General features: G+C 37.7%; 1 protein-coding gene across 2 annotated transcripts in view; it reads right to left on the bottom strand.

Moving 5' to 3' along the window:
- Positions 1-14403, bottom strand: part of ERICH3 (glutamate rich 3) — a 105735-nt gene extending 91332 nt beyond the window's left edge. Inside the window, exon 1 of one of the 2 annotated variants that reach the window (XM_004025985.5) lies at positions 14075-14403. In XM_004025985.5, coding sequence (XP_004026034.5) covers positions 14075-14097 — 23 coding nt within the window. In that variant the 5' untranslated portion in view covers positions 14098-14403. The remainder of the gene's footprint in view (positions 1-14074) is intronic. The other variant, XM_055366566.2, reaches the window with a different exon arrangement.
- Between the last annotated feature and the right edge of the window lie 3488 nt (positions 14404-17891).

Below are 17891 nucleotides of genomic sequence, written 5' to 3'. Positions count from 1 at the left end.
GCTGCTAGACACAAAGGAGATTAGAGTACTTATTTTGTGCAATAAACCCAAAGTGCTTATTATGTGCCTGGCCTCGTACTATCCCAAGGTTACAAAGCTGCACAGCTGCATAAGCACAGTCCCTGCCCTGAAGGGACAATCCAACCCATGAAAGAATGGTAGTGAAGTATGGTGTGCTACAATCACAACAGCAACTGTTTATTGTGTGCGGCATGCACAATCTCTTTTAATCTGCAAAACATCCTATGTATCAGATTATTATCCCATTTCACAAATAAGTAAATTATACTCATACAAGAAGGGTATCCAAGAAGAACTGAAATCTGAACTGGGTCCTAAATGACAAGTCAAGTGTTGAGGGAAGAAGTAAAACTTGGGTGGGTAATTGTGGGGACAGAAGTACTATCTGGATTCATTCTAAGAAGCAGGGAAATCATACACAAAGTCCCAGAGAGAGAGATCACAAGTTTCTGTCACCCAAATAGGAATTTGTTGATTATTTATGCTATGGCTTGGCTGTGTCCCCACCCAAATCTCATCTTGAATTGTAATTCCCTTAAACCCCATGTGTCAAGGGAGGGACCCAATGGGAGATAATTTAATCATGGGGTTACCCTCATGCTACTCATGCTATTCTTGTGATAGTGAATGAATTCTCATGAGATCTGATGGCTTTATAAGGGGCTTCCCCTTTTGCTCGGCACTTCTCCTTCCTGCCACCATGTGAGGAAAGACATGTTTGCTTCCCCTTCCACCATCATTGCAAGTTTCCTGAGACCTTACCAGGAACCTCTTTAAACTTCTTTCCTTTGTAAATTACCCAGTCTAAGGTAGTTCTTTATAGTAGTGTGAGAACAGACTAATACAACTTAACATAAAGTTAATATAATAAAAGGGAATTGAGTTTACAGTATTATTAAACTGTAAATTGTTGATAAAGGCAGTTACCATTGTGTGTCAAATATCCTTTAGAGGGCTATGTTGGCTTGGAAATCTGATCACTCTTTGTTTATATTTGATCTTGGAACACAGTCTTTTATAGATACGAATAGCCTACTTAAACTCTTTAAACTACCATCCATTGATTATAAGAAGGCTCAATATACATGTGTGCACACATTCAGACACATAAGTGTATATATATATATATTATGTGTGTATATATATATATACACATGTGTATATATGTGTATATATGTGTATACGTGTATACATGTATATATATAATATATATTATGTGTATATATATACATATACACATAAATACTTTTACTCATGTATGTATAATTTTCAGTTACTTTCTAGTCTTTGGGTATTTCCACAAATGCTTATGAATGGTACCTAATGGCTGTCAGTGATTCCCACTAGTTTTCTGTGATGCAAGTCATAGGGTCGGCTTATCTGAATCAAACTTGGCAAATTTTTAAAAAACTCTCACATATTCTTTTCAATGTGAATAGTACTATTTTAATGTACGATGGGAAAATGTTCAGAAATGATCCCACAGAGCGAGGTACTATGAGAAAGAAAAAAAGAAGGAAAGGAAAAAGGGAAGAAAAATCAAAACAGAAAAGCCAGACACCAAAGAGAACAAATCAATAAATTTACTATGTGTGTGGAGAAGGAAAACATAATCAACCATGTTAACAACCTCCTAAGTGCCCTAAAATGTAATTCTTATGAGCAGTAGTAAGATTTAAAATGGTAATGACATCTGGGCAAAGGTTAAAGAGGTTGACTAAATTTTAAATGCTCAGCCATTTAAAAATAATACCCATAAGATTTTCACCAGTCTTTCTATCATTTGTCAATGTCAAAGCAATGATGCAGTTTCATGAGTTTGTCTTGAATTCTCAAATTTGATAAAAAGAGCAAGTGTGCTAGAGAGGTACAAATGTCCTGGGTCATTGCTTCCATTTTTATTAAAATTCTCAGTTGTTCAGAGAATGATTTCCTTAAAGGAGCAACCTCATTTTGAGGGGTCATGAATTGGTAGGTCAATGTTAATTTTCTTTCTCAAGATTCATGAATCTAAGAAGAGGTTGTCATTTAAAAGAAATTAGTTTAATTGAACAAGAAAGTGATTTATTGACTGGAAACACCTTCTCTATGCTCCCTTCCAATTAGCTTGGGACATGTCTGCTTATTTAGAACTGTATGTTTTATTTATTTGGGGTTTATGTCCCTTAAGAATTAAATCCTAAAGACTTAAGCAACATATGCTTTACACAAAGATCAAAATAAATACACAATAGGTGCCATTCACTGAGTACCTATTATATGTCGATATTTATTAGCCCCGTATTTTTTAAGGAAGAAAATAAGAAGCAGAAATTAACTCTCCTGAGTTTACATAAAGCATAACTGGAATTTAAAGCTACATCCTTCTGACTCCAAAAATAAATCCTCTTCTGAAATAGCATGTTTATCTCATAGTTTTTTGCACTGGACATTGATTTTTTTCTCTTTGGAATATCAGTCCTTTTAATTTAGAGGAAGAGAAAAAAATGGGAAAGATGAGTTTCAGACAGTTGGAATGTATTCATTCGTTCTTTGAAGTATTCCCATTTTTTGCCCACACTCCTGACTACAGTTTCTGAATATCTCTGTCTTTTAATCACCCTGCCTGAGTTCTCCTTCTCCCTGTCACAGCATTCTCAAGTTTGATTTTTGCTCCATGCTCTTGCATGTGGCCCTGAAACATCAGACTTTCCATTAATTTTTCTGAGCCAGTCTCCTCACCAAGGATTGGAATCTCAATATTCGTCTTCACACACTGCAGCCTGAGGCCAGCCTCACTCACTCCCTGAGGTTTTATTCTGGAAGATTCCAGCATGAATTGAAGTTCCATGTCTCCAGCTTGACTGAAAGGAAAGAAGAACTATGGGAAAGAAGATTTTAAAAGTCATAATCTTACATAAATCCCTATGAATTGTGGTGAAATATTCATTTGTTGCAGTTGCAGAGAGATTCCCAACTATTGACTTCAACAGAAAAAAAAATGTTCAAACTCATTTTTATAAAGGCTTAGGAGATGATCAGAAATAAATCTGAAATTAATTTATGACTTAAAATTGAAGGCAAATATCATTTTGTTAAAAAAAAGGAAAAATCCTAATTTCGTATGTACAGTTAGTGTTCTACTCAAGGTTCCAAAAACTAAGTAAGACACAGTAAGTAGAACTTAAAAACAAAAGTTAATTAGAGGCATTAACTTCTCCTTACAGGCCAGCTTTCACATGGTTTTATAGCATGCCTGCCTGCTTCTAAGAACATGTCACCTAAATAGGTAATGCTGCTGTCTCCTCTCATTTATTTGAAGTCACAATAGACTACTGCAGTGATGACTGAAATTATACCACGTTTTTAAAGAGTGCTTTTTACTATTTAAAAATGTTTCCCAACCAGGCATGGTGGCTCACGCCTGTAATCACAGCTATTTGGGAGGCTAAGGTGGGATAATTGCTTGAGCTTAGGAGTTTGAGACCAGCCTAGGCAACATGGTGAGATCACATCTCTAAAAAAATTAAAAATGTTTCCAGATATATCATTTTATGTCTTTCCCCTTCTTCAACATTCTTCCCTCAAATTACTCTCTCCAGGATGTCTTCTCCAATTAACCCAACTCTGCATCTAGCTCAGGACTTAGGTATGGAAGTTGTCCTGTAGAAATCTGTGCCTACTTATGTACCATCAGTATTATAAGCTACCAGACACCAAGCGAACATATTGACATATACTATGTGTCAGGCCCTGTACTACATGTACTACAGCATCTAATTTAACCATAACAACAACTACAAAGCAGATATAAATCCCACAAGGATAGAAAAAAACAAGAATCAGAGGAATTACAAGATTTGCTTAGGGTCACACAACAACTATCTGGCAAATATGACAATCTAAAACTCAGCTGAAGTCCAGTAGCAGCCAGTCACTAAAGCTCTGTAGTGGACATGGTTGACTGGCTACAAGAAGCCATTCCCAAACTTGTCTTCCTTGCCTATCTCTCATAGAAGAAGTTAGAAAGTCAAATACACCCTTTCCTACTCTCTCTTATAGCAAGGCATGTCCATTGCTGCAGTAATGGTCCATGAGATATAAAGGAAAGTCTAATGGAAGGGTTCTAAAAATAGTGTCCTTCCTGATTTTTGTTAAAAAAAAAAAAGAAGTCTTCTTTTTACCCATCTGTTTCCTTTTGGTTTGGAGTGGTTTGATAAGAATATAATGGCTGAATCTAGGGTAGTCATCTTGCTAACACAGAAAAAAATAAAAAAATGTTGCCCGAAGTCCTGATATTACTAAAAAATATAATCACCTACCTGTAGGATTACTTGTAAAATAAATAATAACTTTTATTATTATTTAAGCCACTAGGAGTTTGGCTTTCTGTTACTTTCAGCTGAGTGTATTCCTAAGGTCACTAAAGTCAGAGACATATGGTAGGAATTATTGAGCTAAGTTTGGGGCATAGTCCTGGGATACAATGAGAACCCAAAGATGTAGACAGGTATGGTCTCCACCCTATGGAGTTTGCAATTTACATGGGAGATATAAAAACTATTCAAATGCTACAAGGAAAGTATCTGTGTGGTACTTGTTGGTATAACTTTAAAGACAAAATAGTCTTAGAAGCAGCTCTTTAAGTAGTATAGCTTTATCAGTATAGTTTTAAAACAGAATAATCAACTTGAACAATCCATAGGAATATAATAAAAATGGAAACTATAATTATTTATGGATGTAGAAGTTCAAATGATTTTGATTTTCCTCATGGTATTTTTCTGCTCAAAGTAAAAAATTTTCAAAATACAGATAAATACAAAAAGGAAGATTAAAAAAAAAAACACTTGTATCCCTAGTACCCAGAAAGTTGAAGTTCCTTCTAACTCTATTATTGTAATTTACAGCAGATTATTTTATTTCAATCTAAACAACAGAAACAATATTATGGCAAATATCTTGGAGCAAGCAATGAAGAGAAACAGCTTCTTTGTATGAGAGCCAAATAATATTCACAAATATAAAATATCACAATCCATAGCATATAGAGAATGCCAAATTAACTGCTACTATAAAACACTATGATTCAATTCAATTTAAAATCCTCAGTTTTTAATGCTGTTTCCTAACTACTATGTGCAATTTATATTGTCTGTTTAGTTCCCTGCTGTTTCTTTCCTTGCTTCAATATTTTGCCCTAAGAATTTTCATTAATTTGTAAATGTTTATGACTATTATAGAAAAATAATAACAGTCGCATAAAAATGGATCACCAGCTTAAAATGTTGAATTTTCTATTCCAACCAGCATCAGGCACTGAGAGGTAGGAAGTAATTAGATTACTAATCAGACTTAACAGTTCGACACTTACCTGTAGAGATCATTGATTTATTATCTTAATTATTTCTCCCCACTAAGTCTTTACTCATATTTTTTGTTAGCTTTGACTTTTATCTCTCTCTTGAACTTTTGGCTTCAAATCTCCATTCTCCATGTTATAGACTTAATGTCTGTATCACCCCAAAATTCATGTGTTGAAATCTTAACCCACAATGTTATTGTGTTAGGAGATGAGTTCTTTAGGAGTTGATTAGGTGAAGGTAAAAACCCTCATGAATGGAATTAGTGTCTTAAAAAAGAGACCTCAGAAATCTCTCTCACCCCTTCTGCCATGTGAGGGCCCAGCAAGAAGATGGCCATCTGCAGCCTGGGTGACAGAGCAAGACTCCGTCTCAAAAAAAAAAAGACGGCCATCTGTGAACCAGAGAGCAGGCCCTCACCAGACCCTGCAAATGTCTCTTGGGCTCCCCAACCTCCAGAGCTGTGAGAAATAAAATTCTATTGTTTATAAGCCACCCAGTCTATGGTATTCTATTTTAACAGCTCAAATTGACTAAGACCCCCATGACCCCCATATGTTATCAATCAATCAATCATTTATTTTAAATGATTCTGCATTTCTCATAAAAACCACTTTCAGCCTTTGCAGAGCCAAGTAATGAAGAGCATCAACACCTACAAACAGGTTGCGTTAGTTTGGTAGGGCTGCGATAACAAGGCATCAGGTAGCTCGAACAACAAAAATTTATTTTCTCATGGTTCCAGAAATCTGACATCAAGGTGTCAGCAGGTTTGGTTTCTTCTGAGGGCCATGAGAGAAGAGTCTGTTTCAGGTCTCTCTTTTTGGTTTGCAGATGGCCATGTTTGTGAGCATGTCTTTGTCCTAATCTCCTCTTCTTATGAAGACACCAGTCACATTGGATTAGGGTCCAGATATTGGCCTGATTTAACCTTAACTACCTCTTTAAAGACCTGGTCTCCAATACAGTCACATTCTGAGGAACTGAGGGTTAGGACTTCAACATATAAATTACAGTGGGAGGGGGAGGCAGACAGAAGGGAAGGTGGCACAATTAAGTCCATGACACAGAAATAACCAGAAAGGTGACCAACCTAAGTATATATCATGGATTTAGACACAAGAAATAAGGGACATCTTTTCTGAGTACATAAAAACCCAAACTACCATAACCTGATTCTGAATTATCTGTGCTGGCAAACAGAAAAAATCATTGATGACCATCAAAAAAGGGCATAGATACCTTCTACATCCCAGAACACGCATGTAGATAGCTCAGAAGAAAGAGAAGAGGATAATGAGGATCTCTAAGAAAGTCCCCAGAGCATGGGGAAACCATGCTTTCACTGTCAGAAAAAACTGCACTTCACAGTAACCTGCTCATCGACCAAAAAAGTTAACCATACAAAAGAGACAAGGGGATAAAGACAGCAAGATCGAGTAGACCCACAAGAGAATAAGAAATTATCAAAGAATCCAGATCTATATGAAATCTATATATCTACACTCTTCAATGTTCTTCACTTTTAAAGTATGCTTCTTGTGGCACTGTGAAAGCAATGATTTTACAATTGTCAAAAAAATTTTTAATCTTAATACTGAAAGAGTCTCAGTAAGGTATGATTTTTCAAGCTGCACTATTCAACTTGTCACATCTTTTTCTCTTTCCTCCAGAAAAACATTAATCCAAAAAGGCAAGCTCTCAGGTGAATTACTTTAATCCGAGTATATTTCCTGATATGACAATTTGCAGCAATGATGTTGTCGATGAAGGATGTGTTTCTTTACTGGGACTTGTGTAAGAAGAGAGTGATTTTAGATCTTCTGGCCAGTGAAAGAACCAAATGACTTCTGCTGTGCTGGAACCCAGATGTATAGTAAATCCTATCTTATGTTTGGGTCGACTTTTTAGTTAGCACAACATGCAAATATACTACCTGGTTAAAAAAAAAAAATGTATCCTTGAAAAATCACTTATTTAACCCATGAAGTGCAATACACATGATTGTGTGTTCAATGTACTATTCAGCAATTTTTGTATGCTGAAGTTTTAGAACCATGGATCTAAGCCAAAGAAATAAACAAAGGAAACATCAAAATGCAGTGCCTACAGATTCAAATAATTCTCCCTTGAGTATGTAGACATTGTACAAGTAGGGCACTGCACAAGTCTTCCTATTCAATATAATCAGGATTAGTAGCTGGTCAGTTAAACAAAAAGTAAAATTAATGAAATAACTGTATATGAATACGTTTACCTTAAATTTTTTTTAATTAAAAGCATAAATATATATCTGTTCACTATTTTTTGTGATGCCAAGGTCTTTATTTTGTCTATGACTCAGCTGATTTTCCTCTATCTTTTTTTATATGAATCATACACATAATATATCATTTAGGATTTCCAGTTTAGAAAAAGGTGACAAATACACTTACAAACCAATATGAATGTTTAATCTTAGATTTTTTGTTTTTGCAAATTTTATCCTCATCTAATTTGACAGATTTATTTAAACTGATTGACATGTATGGAGTCATTCCATAACATACACTATTCTCAACTATTTGTGTGGGGAAGCGAGTAAGCCATAGCAGGGGAAATTCCAATAATTCAGTCTGCACACCGCTTCTCTTGGTCTGTACCAAAATGAATAACTAAAGGTTAGAAGATTATTTCAGTACTACCTTCAGTGGCTAAAGTTTTAATTGAAAGTGATAGCTCTAGAAATTAAAAATCTCAAAAATAATTAAACTTTACCTCAGGTTCTGAATATTTGGGGCTGATTTTTAAATTCAGAATTGAATCAGAAATTTTATTTTCCCATCTCCCTGAAAACCTAGCATGGATTTATTAATAATCAAAATAAGTTAGGCACATCTCCACCTATCCTCCTAGTTAGAGATGCTTTTTCTCAGCAGAGACTGAGAGAAACCCAAAGACTTTCCTGGGGAAACTTGGATAAGGATAGTTGATATAGTTTGGCTCTGTGTCCCCACCCAAATCTCATCTCCAATTTTAATCCCCACATGTTGAGGGAGGGACCTGGTAGGAGGTGATTGGATTATGGAAGCACTTTCCCCCACGCTGTTCTTGTGACAGTGAGAGAGTTCTCATGAGATCTGATGGTGTAAAAGTGTGGCACTTCCCCTTCACTTGCTTTCTCTCCTGCTGCGATGTAAGACGTTCCTTGCTTCCCCTTCACCTTCCACCATGATTGTAAGTTTCTTGAGACCTCTCCAGCCATGCAGAACTATAAGTCAATTAAACCTTTTTTCTTTATAAATTACCCAGTGTCAGGAAGTATCTTTATAGCAGTGTAAGAACGGGCCAATACAATTGTTTTAAGGGAATCAATTTCTATTGCTCAAGTTTGCTTTGTACTCCCTTAAAATTGATCTTCCTGAAAAATGCACTTCCAGTCATGTTGATTTCCACCTACTTTTTTATAATTATCTTTGAATTTTCCAGCAGAAGGACACATCTCTCTTCATCTGGTGGTCTTATTAGGTAGTGCTTTGAGCTTAGAAAAACATCTGAGAAACAGACAATTTGAAGTATTGCACAGGTATTGATACAACAAATGACTTTCACGACTGGGAAACAAATCCAATTGCAAGTCAAACACTGTAGTTTCCAATGCTTAACTTTCAGTATAGTTGAAGAAGGACCTAATTGAGCTGTCATTTGAAAGATCATCAAAAACATTTTTTGTGTGTGATCACTATGTGATTTTTGGCTTATAACTCTGAAGGAATTCAAAGAATTAAATGACATTGCCATAACAAACCCCTTTCCATTCCCATCTACTTACATGAACATGTTTGTTAAAGGAGTAAGAGAAGAAAAGACATATATATATATATTTTTAAAAGAGCAGAATCTATAACATGAAATGCTTTACAGAGGAAGCCACAACAAATAAGCCTGTGCAATTCAACTCATTTAAGCACAATCTATTTACTCCTTAATTTGTTAATATTTAACAGGAGGGTGAATAGAAACTACCGAAGTTTAATTTAAATATTTAATGACTTAAAGTCTGAAATTCTGTGTGAAAGAGATAATTTTGGTGGTGCGAGTGGGTAACAAACAGACTAGAATGATACTGTAGCTATCCAAAGTACATACCAGTTTGCTAACTCGGAAGGCAAGAAACGTATGCTACTTAAGAATGCAATGGACCTTTCTTTAGGAAATAATGTGGTGGGTTTATCATTGCTGTCTCTCCTGGATACACATACTATGTAAAATTGACAGCTTGACCTAACGGTAGTTTTTAATCTGCCTTCGATGAAAAACGACTGCATTATCAGGGAGTACGAAGGATGTATTAATTCTTTCTTTACCATGCTTCAGTGTACTCTGTCATTACAGAAACACTTCTTTACATTAAAAAGGTATAAACTAATAAGCCTAAACTAACAAAAAATGCTTCTAAACCTTTGAACAGTCTTTCAAAACATATGTCTTCTGCATTTTTTTCTTGTCATGAGCTATAATGCTTCTCATTCTTCCTTCCTCAAAGAAAATTTACAGATGAGTGCAACTATCTCTATTTACAGCCAAGTGTATCTTTCACACAGAAAGCCAACTTGAGCCAGAAGAGACATATCATTTTAGCCTCATGCATGACTGAGGGATATAAAATCACCATTCTACCTCTAGAACTCATGCACAACCCACAAACACACACATAAATAGCAACATGAGTGAGATTTAGCAAACTAGAAGGACAATCAATTGTAATTTTCCACTCTAAAACAATTTCATTCAAGATAGCAATGCTGGAAATGGTATTTTATAGTTGACTTCTACCAAATTATGATGCAGCTCAGATTCAAAATCTCTATTATCTTTGGCAGAAGTTTTAAAAATCATTTTTATTTACTCCTAACTCTATCTGAACAAAGCCGACACAGGCCCTTTGCAATTTTTACATCAAGTGCTTCATGCTGTAATTAAGTAAGCAATGGAAATCAAAGGAAGCACTAAGAGAAGGAATCAGGACATCATTTATTGATTGGTGGCATTTGAGGGATTTAAAATTTTTGTTTTAGTGTATAACTGCACTTTGTTACCATTTTACCCTTAAAACGTAATAAGTACAAACTGCTTCAGTAATGATAGAAAAGCCTTCTCAGCTTTAATGAAACCTTTTATTTGCTACTGAAACTTTTATTATTTCCAAATGGTAACATAAGCAAGAAAAAGTCACTACTTTTATTTGAGGAAAAACTTTAGCAATTCAAATAATTTTGTTCTTGGGTGAATTTTAAGACGTTTCGATTTGTTGTATTTGTGCTTATTGTTTTCATTTACTTTTGATAAATTACAACGAAAAAATGTATACACACACACTATTACAAAATTAGCCTCTAATCATCTATCAAAATACTAGATACTTACATACAGCCATCCTCTAACAGATGTTGGTCTGATCCATAAACAATTTTTTATATATTTAGGCTCCTGCACATCTCAGTTGTTGACCATGTGAGGCAACATAGTGTGATGGTGAAGAGAAATGACTCTGATCCTATATTGTCTGGCTTTGTATTCCAGCCCTTACCCTTCCTAGCAATGCTACCACTAGAAACTTCTCAGTCCTTGTTGCAGGAAGTCAGGGACCCCGAACAGAGGGACTGGCTGGAGCCACAGCAGAGGAACATAAATTGTGACGATTTTGTGAACATTTATCAGTTCCCAAATAATACTTTTATAATTTCTTATGCCTGTCTTTACTTTAATCTCTTAATCCTGTTATCTTCGTAAGCTGAGGATGTACATCACGTCAGGACCACTGTGATAATTTTGTTAACTATACAAATTGATGTAAAACACGTGTGTTTGAACAATATGAAATCAGTACACCTTGAAAAAGAACAGAATAACAGTGATTTTTAGGGAACAAGGGAAGACAACCATAAGGTCTGACTGCTTGTGGGGTTGGGCAAAAAGCCATATTTTTCTTCTTGTAGAGAGCCTATAAATGGACATGCAAGTAGGAGAGAGATTGCTAAATTCTTTTCCTAGCAAGGAATATTAATATTAATACCCTGGGAAAGGAATGCATTCCTGGGAGGAGGTCTATAAACAGCTGCTCTGGGAGTGTCTGTCTTATGTGGTTGAGATAAGGACTCATATACGCCCTGGTCTCCTGCAGTACCCTCAGGCTTACTAGGGTGGGGAAAAACTCCGCCCTGGTAAATTTGTGGTCAGACCGTTTCTCTGCTCTCGAACCCTGTTTTCTGTTGTTTAAGACGTTTATCAAGACAATATGTGCACCACTGAACATAGACCCTTATCAGTAGTTCTGCTTTTGCCCTTTGCCTTGTGATCTTTGTTGGACCCTTATCATTAGCTCTGTTTTTGTCCTTTGCCTTGTGATCTTTGTTGGACCTTTATTAGTAGTTCTGCTTTTGCCCTTTGCCTTGTGATCTTTGTTGGACCCTTATCAGTAGGTCTGCTTTTGCCCTTTGCCTTGTGATCTTTGTTGGACCCTTATCAGTAGTTCCGCTTTTGCCCTTTATCCTGTTCCCTCAGAAGCATGTGATCTTCGTTCTGCTTTTTGCCCTTTGAAGCATGTGATCTTTGTACCTACTGTCTGTTATTACACCCCCTTCCCTTTTGAAACCCTTAAAAAAAACTTGCTGGTTTGAGACTCAGGTGGGCATCACAGTCCTACCAATATGTGATGTCACCCTGGTGGCCCCGCTGTAAAATTCCTCTCTTTATACTGTCTCTCTTTATTTCTCAGCTGGCCAACACTCATGGAAAATATAAAGAATCTATGTTGAAATATTGGGGGTGGGTTCCCCCAATAAGTCCTCAAATTCCTCGTCTGTAAAAATGAGGGTGACTAAAAACCAGCATGAGTGGGAAGAGTTAATAAGGTAGTTCATATAAAACACTAGAATGGAGCCTGGCACATCATATGCACATAATAAATATTTAGTTCTAACACAATTTTCACTTCCGAATACATGCATCTCCAGATTGGATGCACCATCCGGCAATACCATTTATTCAACACACATTTGTTGAGTTTTATTTTGTTCTGAACACTGTCCTAAGTAAAGGGAGCAGAGAAATTAATACAATATGGTGCCTACTTTTCAGGAGCTTACCATTTAAGTGCAAAGTATTTGTTGCCATCTTCACACCTTTCCTGAAGATTACCATGAAACATACTCTTGCATTAAATCACAAATTTCCCTTTTCCCCATAGGCTTGGAACTAATGGAACTTCAGAAAAATTTGACTTCAGTTTCTGAAATCTTAATCATGCACAGTTTAATAAATAGCTACATTTTTCTCACATTTTAAAATAGATTATTAAATGGTCTAATCATATTCTAACTAGCCAAAAACTTGAAAAACATAGGAAGACAACCATGACTGACACATTTATTTTCCCAAATGCAAACATACTGCAAACATCAGCTGCTGAAAAATAGTGCTATTTGCATCTTACATAGAATCTTACATGACCCACAGATAACTAAAAATTGCACAGGAGTTCAGCATCAAAATGTTAAAAAGTACATAAATTAAATTCAACTTGAGATAAAACAAAAAGTTTATTTAATCATAGCTATATCACTTTTCTAAAAGTTCTGAAACTGATTTCCAACGTGGCACCTTATATGGCTTTAGTTTTTTCAAACATTTTCATTTACGCCATTACACTGAGAGAATTCATTAAAAAGTAAAATCTTGAAGTTTGGGTATAAGTTCCAACACAATGACTAATGTGGTACTTCAAACATCACAAACTCCAAATGATCTCAAATATGTTGTCCTCTGCTAATTTGCTGCTCCTAAAAATGTGCAATAAATGCAATTAAAAAGGAAAGTGCCTTCAATTTAATTGCAAGATTGACTAGGATATTTATCTTCTTACTAGATGTATCGTAATAAAAAATCGTCTAATATGCATTACATTGTTTAATTCAGGAGGAAACTGGATATTCTCCCTTCCAATAAAAGAAAGAAACTTTTTTTTTTGCAACAGCCAATAATGACGGTGTTCTTTCTAGAATACATTGAAAATTGCCAAAATAGGTCCTCTAAGGGGTTCACCTACCTAAAGCAACTGAAGATCATGAGTAAATACACAGGCACACAACTCCTCCCTCTCTTTTCCTGTGCCATATAACCTTCCTTTATTAAAATACTTTTTAAAGACCCTTATGGTCCTTTTGAGATTGGGCAGAAAAAAATCCCTGAAATAATACCCCCTTTTCCCAATGAAACATCTTTCAGTACTGAATGAACTCACACATCGCTTATATGTAAGCTAAGGTGAGAATGCATCTCTCATTCTCAAATCTCCAAACGAATACTTATTTTGGTAACCTCTTCTTTTGCATCTAAACACACATGTTCCACACCACAGGATCTTCTTGATCCCAGCGAAGGTCCTTGCTTAATGTATGCGTTTTTCACTTCCATTTTTTAATCCTTCCAGGGTGAAAATTTCAAAAGGGGCGAACGTGGGTGAAAGAAACGAAGAAGGGGAGGGAGGAGACATGATGCCTGGGATTTCTGCCATCCTCGCTGCAACCCAGAATTCGTATATATTTTCCTCTCCCCAGCCCTCCCCCTCGCTCCCCTCTCGCCCCTTCCCTCCGCAGCAGGAGGGAGGAGGAGGGGCAGCTGGCTGAAGCCGCCACCTGCCACAGCGTGGAAAAGCTCCAGTTGTCACTTACCCAGCGGGGTGAGAATGGCTCATTTTTGCAGAATCCCTTTTGGACCCCGCGGCAGGTGCGGAGGGTGGGTGCGTGGGGCCCCGTGCGCGCTGGCGCTGCGACAGTCGCGCTCGAGGGGTGGCTCCGCACCGAGGTCCCCTGTGCGCGGGCACCTGGGCTGGGCCGCCGCCGCCCCTGGGCGCCCGGGCTACCCGCAGCCTCCCGGGCTCCCACCCTCCGTTGGTATCCACAGCTTCCCTGTTGCTAAGGGAGGAGAGAGGCAAGCGCCCAGGGTCTGGAGAAGCGGAGGCGCTACTGGAACCGAGCCTGCGGAAGCTGGAAGTGAAGCCAGCTTCTACCCCTTTTTCTGGGCCCTGATAGGGAGGAGACCCAAGCAAGCCCCTGCTCTGTTGCTCTAGGGCGCGAGTTCCCCAGGTATCTGTAATATGAAAACACAAACACACTCGTGCACACACACAGGCACACCCACACATTTTGGCTGGCGTGCTTCCTGCTAGGCCCTGGGGAAGGAAGGACTGGGTAGCGGCTGAGGGTAATAAGAGCAGGGAGCAGCTACTGCGTGATGCGGTGGTTTCCAGTGCTAAAACAGCGATTGCAAATTCGAGGGAAAGAAGGACGTCTCTCAATCTGTTTTGGGTTTTGAATTTGTTTCTGCATCTGTAAGGCATTACAATCGACTCATTTTCCCCTTGGAAAACCCCTATCCTTCTTCCTAGCTGAGGTCCCCACTTCCAGTGGGCAGGGCTGACAGTGCTGGCTTTCAGAAGATGGGGGAGACGCGGTTATTCAGTAAAGCACCCAGAAACAGTACTTACATTGGAATCCAGTACATGGAATACAGGGCTTAGATGAAGCAGCCTGGATTTAAATGAGGATCTGAATGTGGAGGAAGTTTAAGCACTAGACTTAGATAACCTATTCTTGTTTTGTTCATGCTTGGTCAGGTGTTTTGCAGAATAACTTGATCTCTGGCCTCAGGTTCCTCATGTATAAGTGAAGGGTTGGACGCATCAGTGGTGACCGAGCTTTCTAGGGTCTCTATTCTGGGTCAGCCACATTTAGAGGTGGGAAGAGCATCGCCTCATTAATGTCATTCTGCTTTTCCTCACGTGGTAAAGGCCCACTGAGTATGACAGAGTTCAAACTCCTCAGTGTGACATTCAGGGGCCCTCATCACCTGGCCCCAGCGTCTTTCCCGAGCCTGTGTGACCACTTTCTCCACTACCTTAAACTAGCAAAACCAAACTCTTGCACTATCCCTCTAGTGGAAACATACTTTCACCCTTGACTACTTGGAAAACTTCTATTCATCCTGTAACACTTAGCTTAAACACTTCCTCTTTGACATCCTCAGGTGTGCTAATGACTCTGGCCTCTGGGGGCCACTCGGCCGGGATATGCCTGTTTTGTGCTTACCCCCTGTATAACACTTGCTGAAGTAGATGCTGCCTTTTCTACTCATATGCAAGCTCCTCCATTTCATTTTGTACCTCTATTCCATTTTTCTATATTCTCAGAAGGAAGCAACAGTTTAATAAATGTTTGCAGCATGAGTGAAGGGAAAAAAAGAAACTCTTGAGTGGTAGCATTTGTAACGAGATGTTACTAAATGCTCTCCTCGGCCTTTTATTGAGCATTTACTATCTCATTTAATCCTCATCTTCATTTTATGAGACAGGTTTTTTTTCTCCATTTCATAGCTATCAAAACTAATACATAAAGAAATTATTTTTTCTGACATCTACAGTGGCTTCCAATGGGAAAAACTAGGATTCAAATCCAGATCTATCTGATTTCAGCCTACAAATGCCTTTAACAATTACAAGTTGATTTATTTTTCCGTGGCCCCTATAAATTGCCAGAGAAGCCAGATATTCTATAGCATTACAGGTTTTGGACCTGAGTGACCAGAGCCATTAAAAGAAAAAAGAAAATATGATGCTAGCCCAATAGCTTAGGTCCTGAGACTGAAGGATTCAAGGCTGCTTCAGAGCCCAACTGGCCAGAGCTAGACTAAGGCAGAGGTCATCTCCCCGTGTCCCCTACAGTATGTCTATCCCCACTAACATTGGTTTCCATTTGAGGTTGCCCTTAATGCTCACTGTAACTAGATTTTACCTGGATAAAAATCGGGACTGGGGAAGGAGGAGGAAGAACTAGAAAGATACATTGTAACTTGCCCCAGGTGCTGCCAATCCCTAAGGATGGTGTAAATAATGTAATCTTATATAGGTACTAGTTGTTACAAAATTCATTTTTGCAAATAGAAAATGGTATTTTCTCACTGGTTCAATGAGAAGGGAAATTAAAATATACTATTTAGATACTCAGGATTCTGTAGAAAAGATTCGCCAGCACTCTGCAGACAGTGAGGTACCCTCAACAGCATGTATTAATTCATAAATGGGGTTTGAGTTCTCCACCCCTGTGAGCTCCACAATTTCACATTCCTGATGAAAACTGCAAGGAAGCTACTAATTTTCACTTCAGAAAATGCTCACTGTGAAAATGTATTGGGAATTTAGCCAGAATGAGTTTTTATGTTAATTTCTAGAATGGAGATAGGGAAAGGGAATAAAGAAAAAAACTAAATTAAACTGTTTCAAGACCAAATAGTCACTGGAGTCCTTTTCATTTTCTCACAGGAAAAAAAAAGTCCCCAGCTGTCCCCAGAAGTATCATAAATTTATAAAAAGATTTCAGTTTTATAGAAAGACCTGTGGAGTGAGAGTCAGGGTCAGGAGATTGAGAGAAGTAGAAGGGCAGCGGGGAGATAAGGATTACACCTACAGTGTTGATTGGATCTTCATTTAGGGTGAACAGCAGCTGGACTTAGGAATCACAGATCTAAACTATCAGTGACGGTCTTATTTGTTTTCTGTTGCTATAACAGAATACCACAGATAAGGTGATTTACAAATAAATTTATTTCTTACAGTTCTGGAGGCTGTGAAGTCTGATGTTAAGAGGCCACATCTGGTGGGGGCTTTCTTGCTGCATGATAACATTGGGGAGAGCATCACACGATGAGAGGGCAAGAACATGTCAGCTCAGGTCTCTCCTCTTCTTATAAAGCCACCAGAGTCATCACTGGGGACTCCACTTTAATAACTTTATCTAGTCCTAATTACCTCCCAAAGGCACCACCTCCAAATACTATCAACATATGAATTTGGAGATTAAGTTTCCAACAAAGGAAGTTTGGAGGACGAATTCAAACCATAGCAGTGACCATGTCTTAGATCAGAGGTAGGCAATGTATGGTTTGCCACCTACATCTGATTCACTGCCTGTTTTTGTACAGCCTATAAACTAAGAATGGCTGCTACAGTTTTAAATGCTTGGGAAAAAATCAAAAGAAGAATAATATTATATGATACACGAAAATTATATGAAATTCACATTTTGATGTCCACAAATAAAGATTTATTAGAATATGCTCACACCCGTATTTTTTTTTTTTTTTTTTTTTTACAAATGACCTATGCTTTCATGTAACAATGGCAGAGTTGAGTAGTTGCAAGAGTGATTTTATGGCCCATGAAACCTAAAATGCTTGCTATCTTTCCCGTTACAGAAGAAGTTTGCTGACCTCTGGCCTAACTTATCACCACAATTGGAGACGTAACTTACCCTCACGGACTTTGAGAACAAGGACCACACTTTTGTATTCCCAGTACCAAATGCTCTGTGCCTCTCACAGAGGGGTGATGAATAAATAGGCAAATGAAGAAATTAATGAATAGATTGAAGAAATAAGTTTTCCATGTGTTTATTATTCTCCTGAAAGACAGAGTTCAGGTTACCAAGACTTTCT

The sequence above is a fragment of the Gorilla gorilla genome, chromosome 1 (assembly GCF_029281585.2).
Source record: "Gorilla gorilla gorilla isolate KB3781 chromosome 1, NHGRI_mGorGor1-v2.1_pri, whole genome shotgun sequence".
Lineage (NCBI taxonomy): Eukaryota > Metazoa > Chordata > Mammalia > Primates > Hominidae > Gorilla > Gorilla gorilla.
Note: the sequence above shows the minus strand (reverse complement) of the source record. Positions and strands in the feature narration are given on the sequence as shown.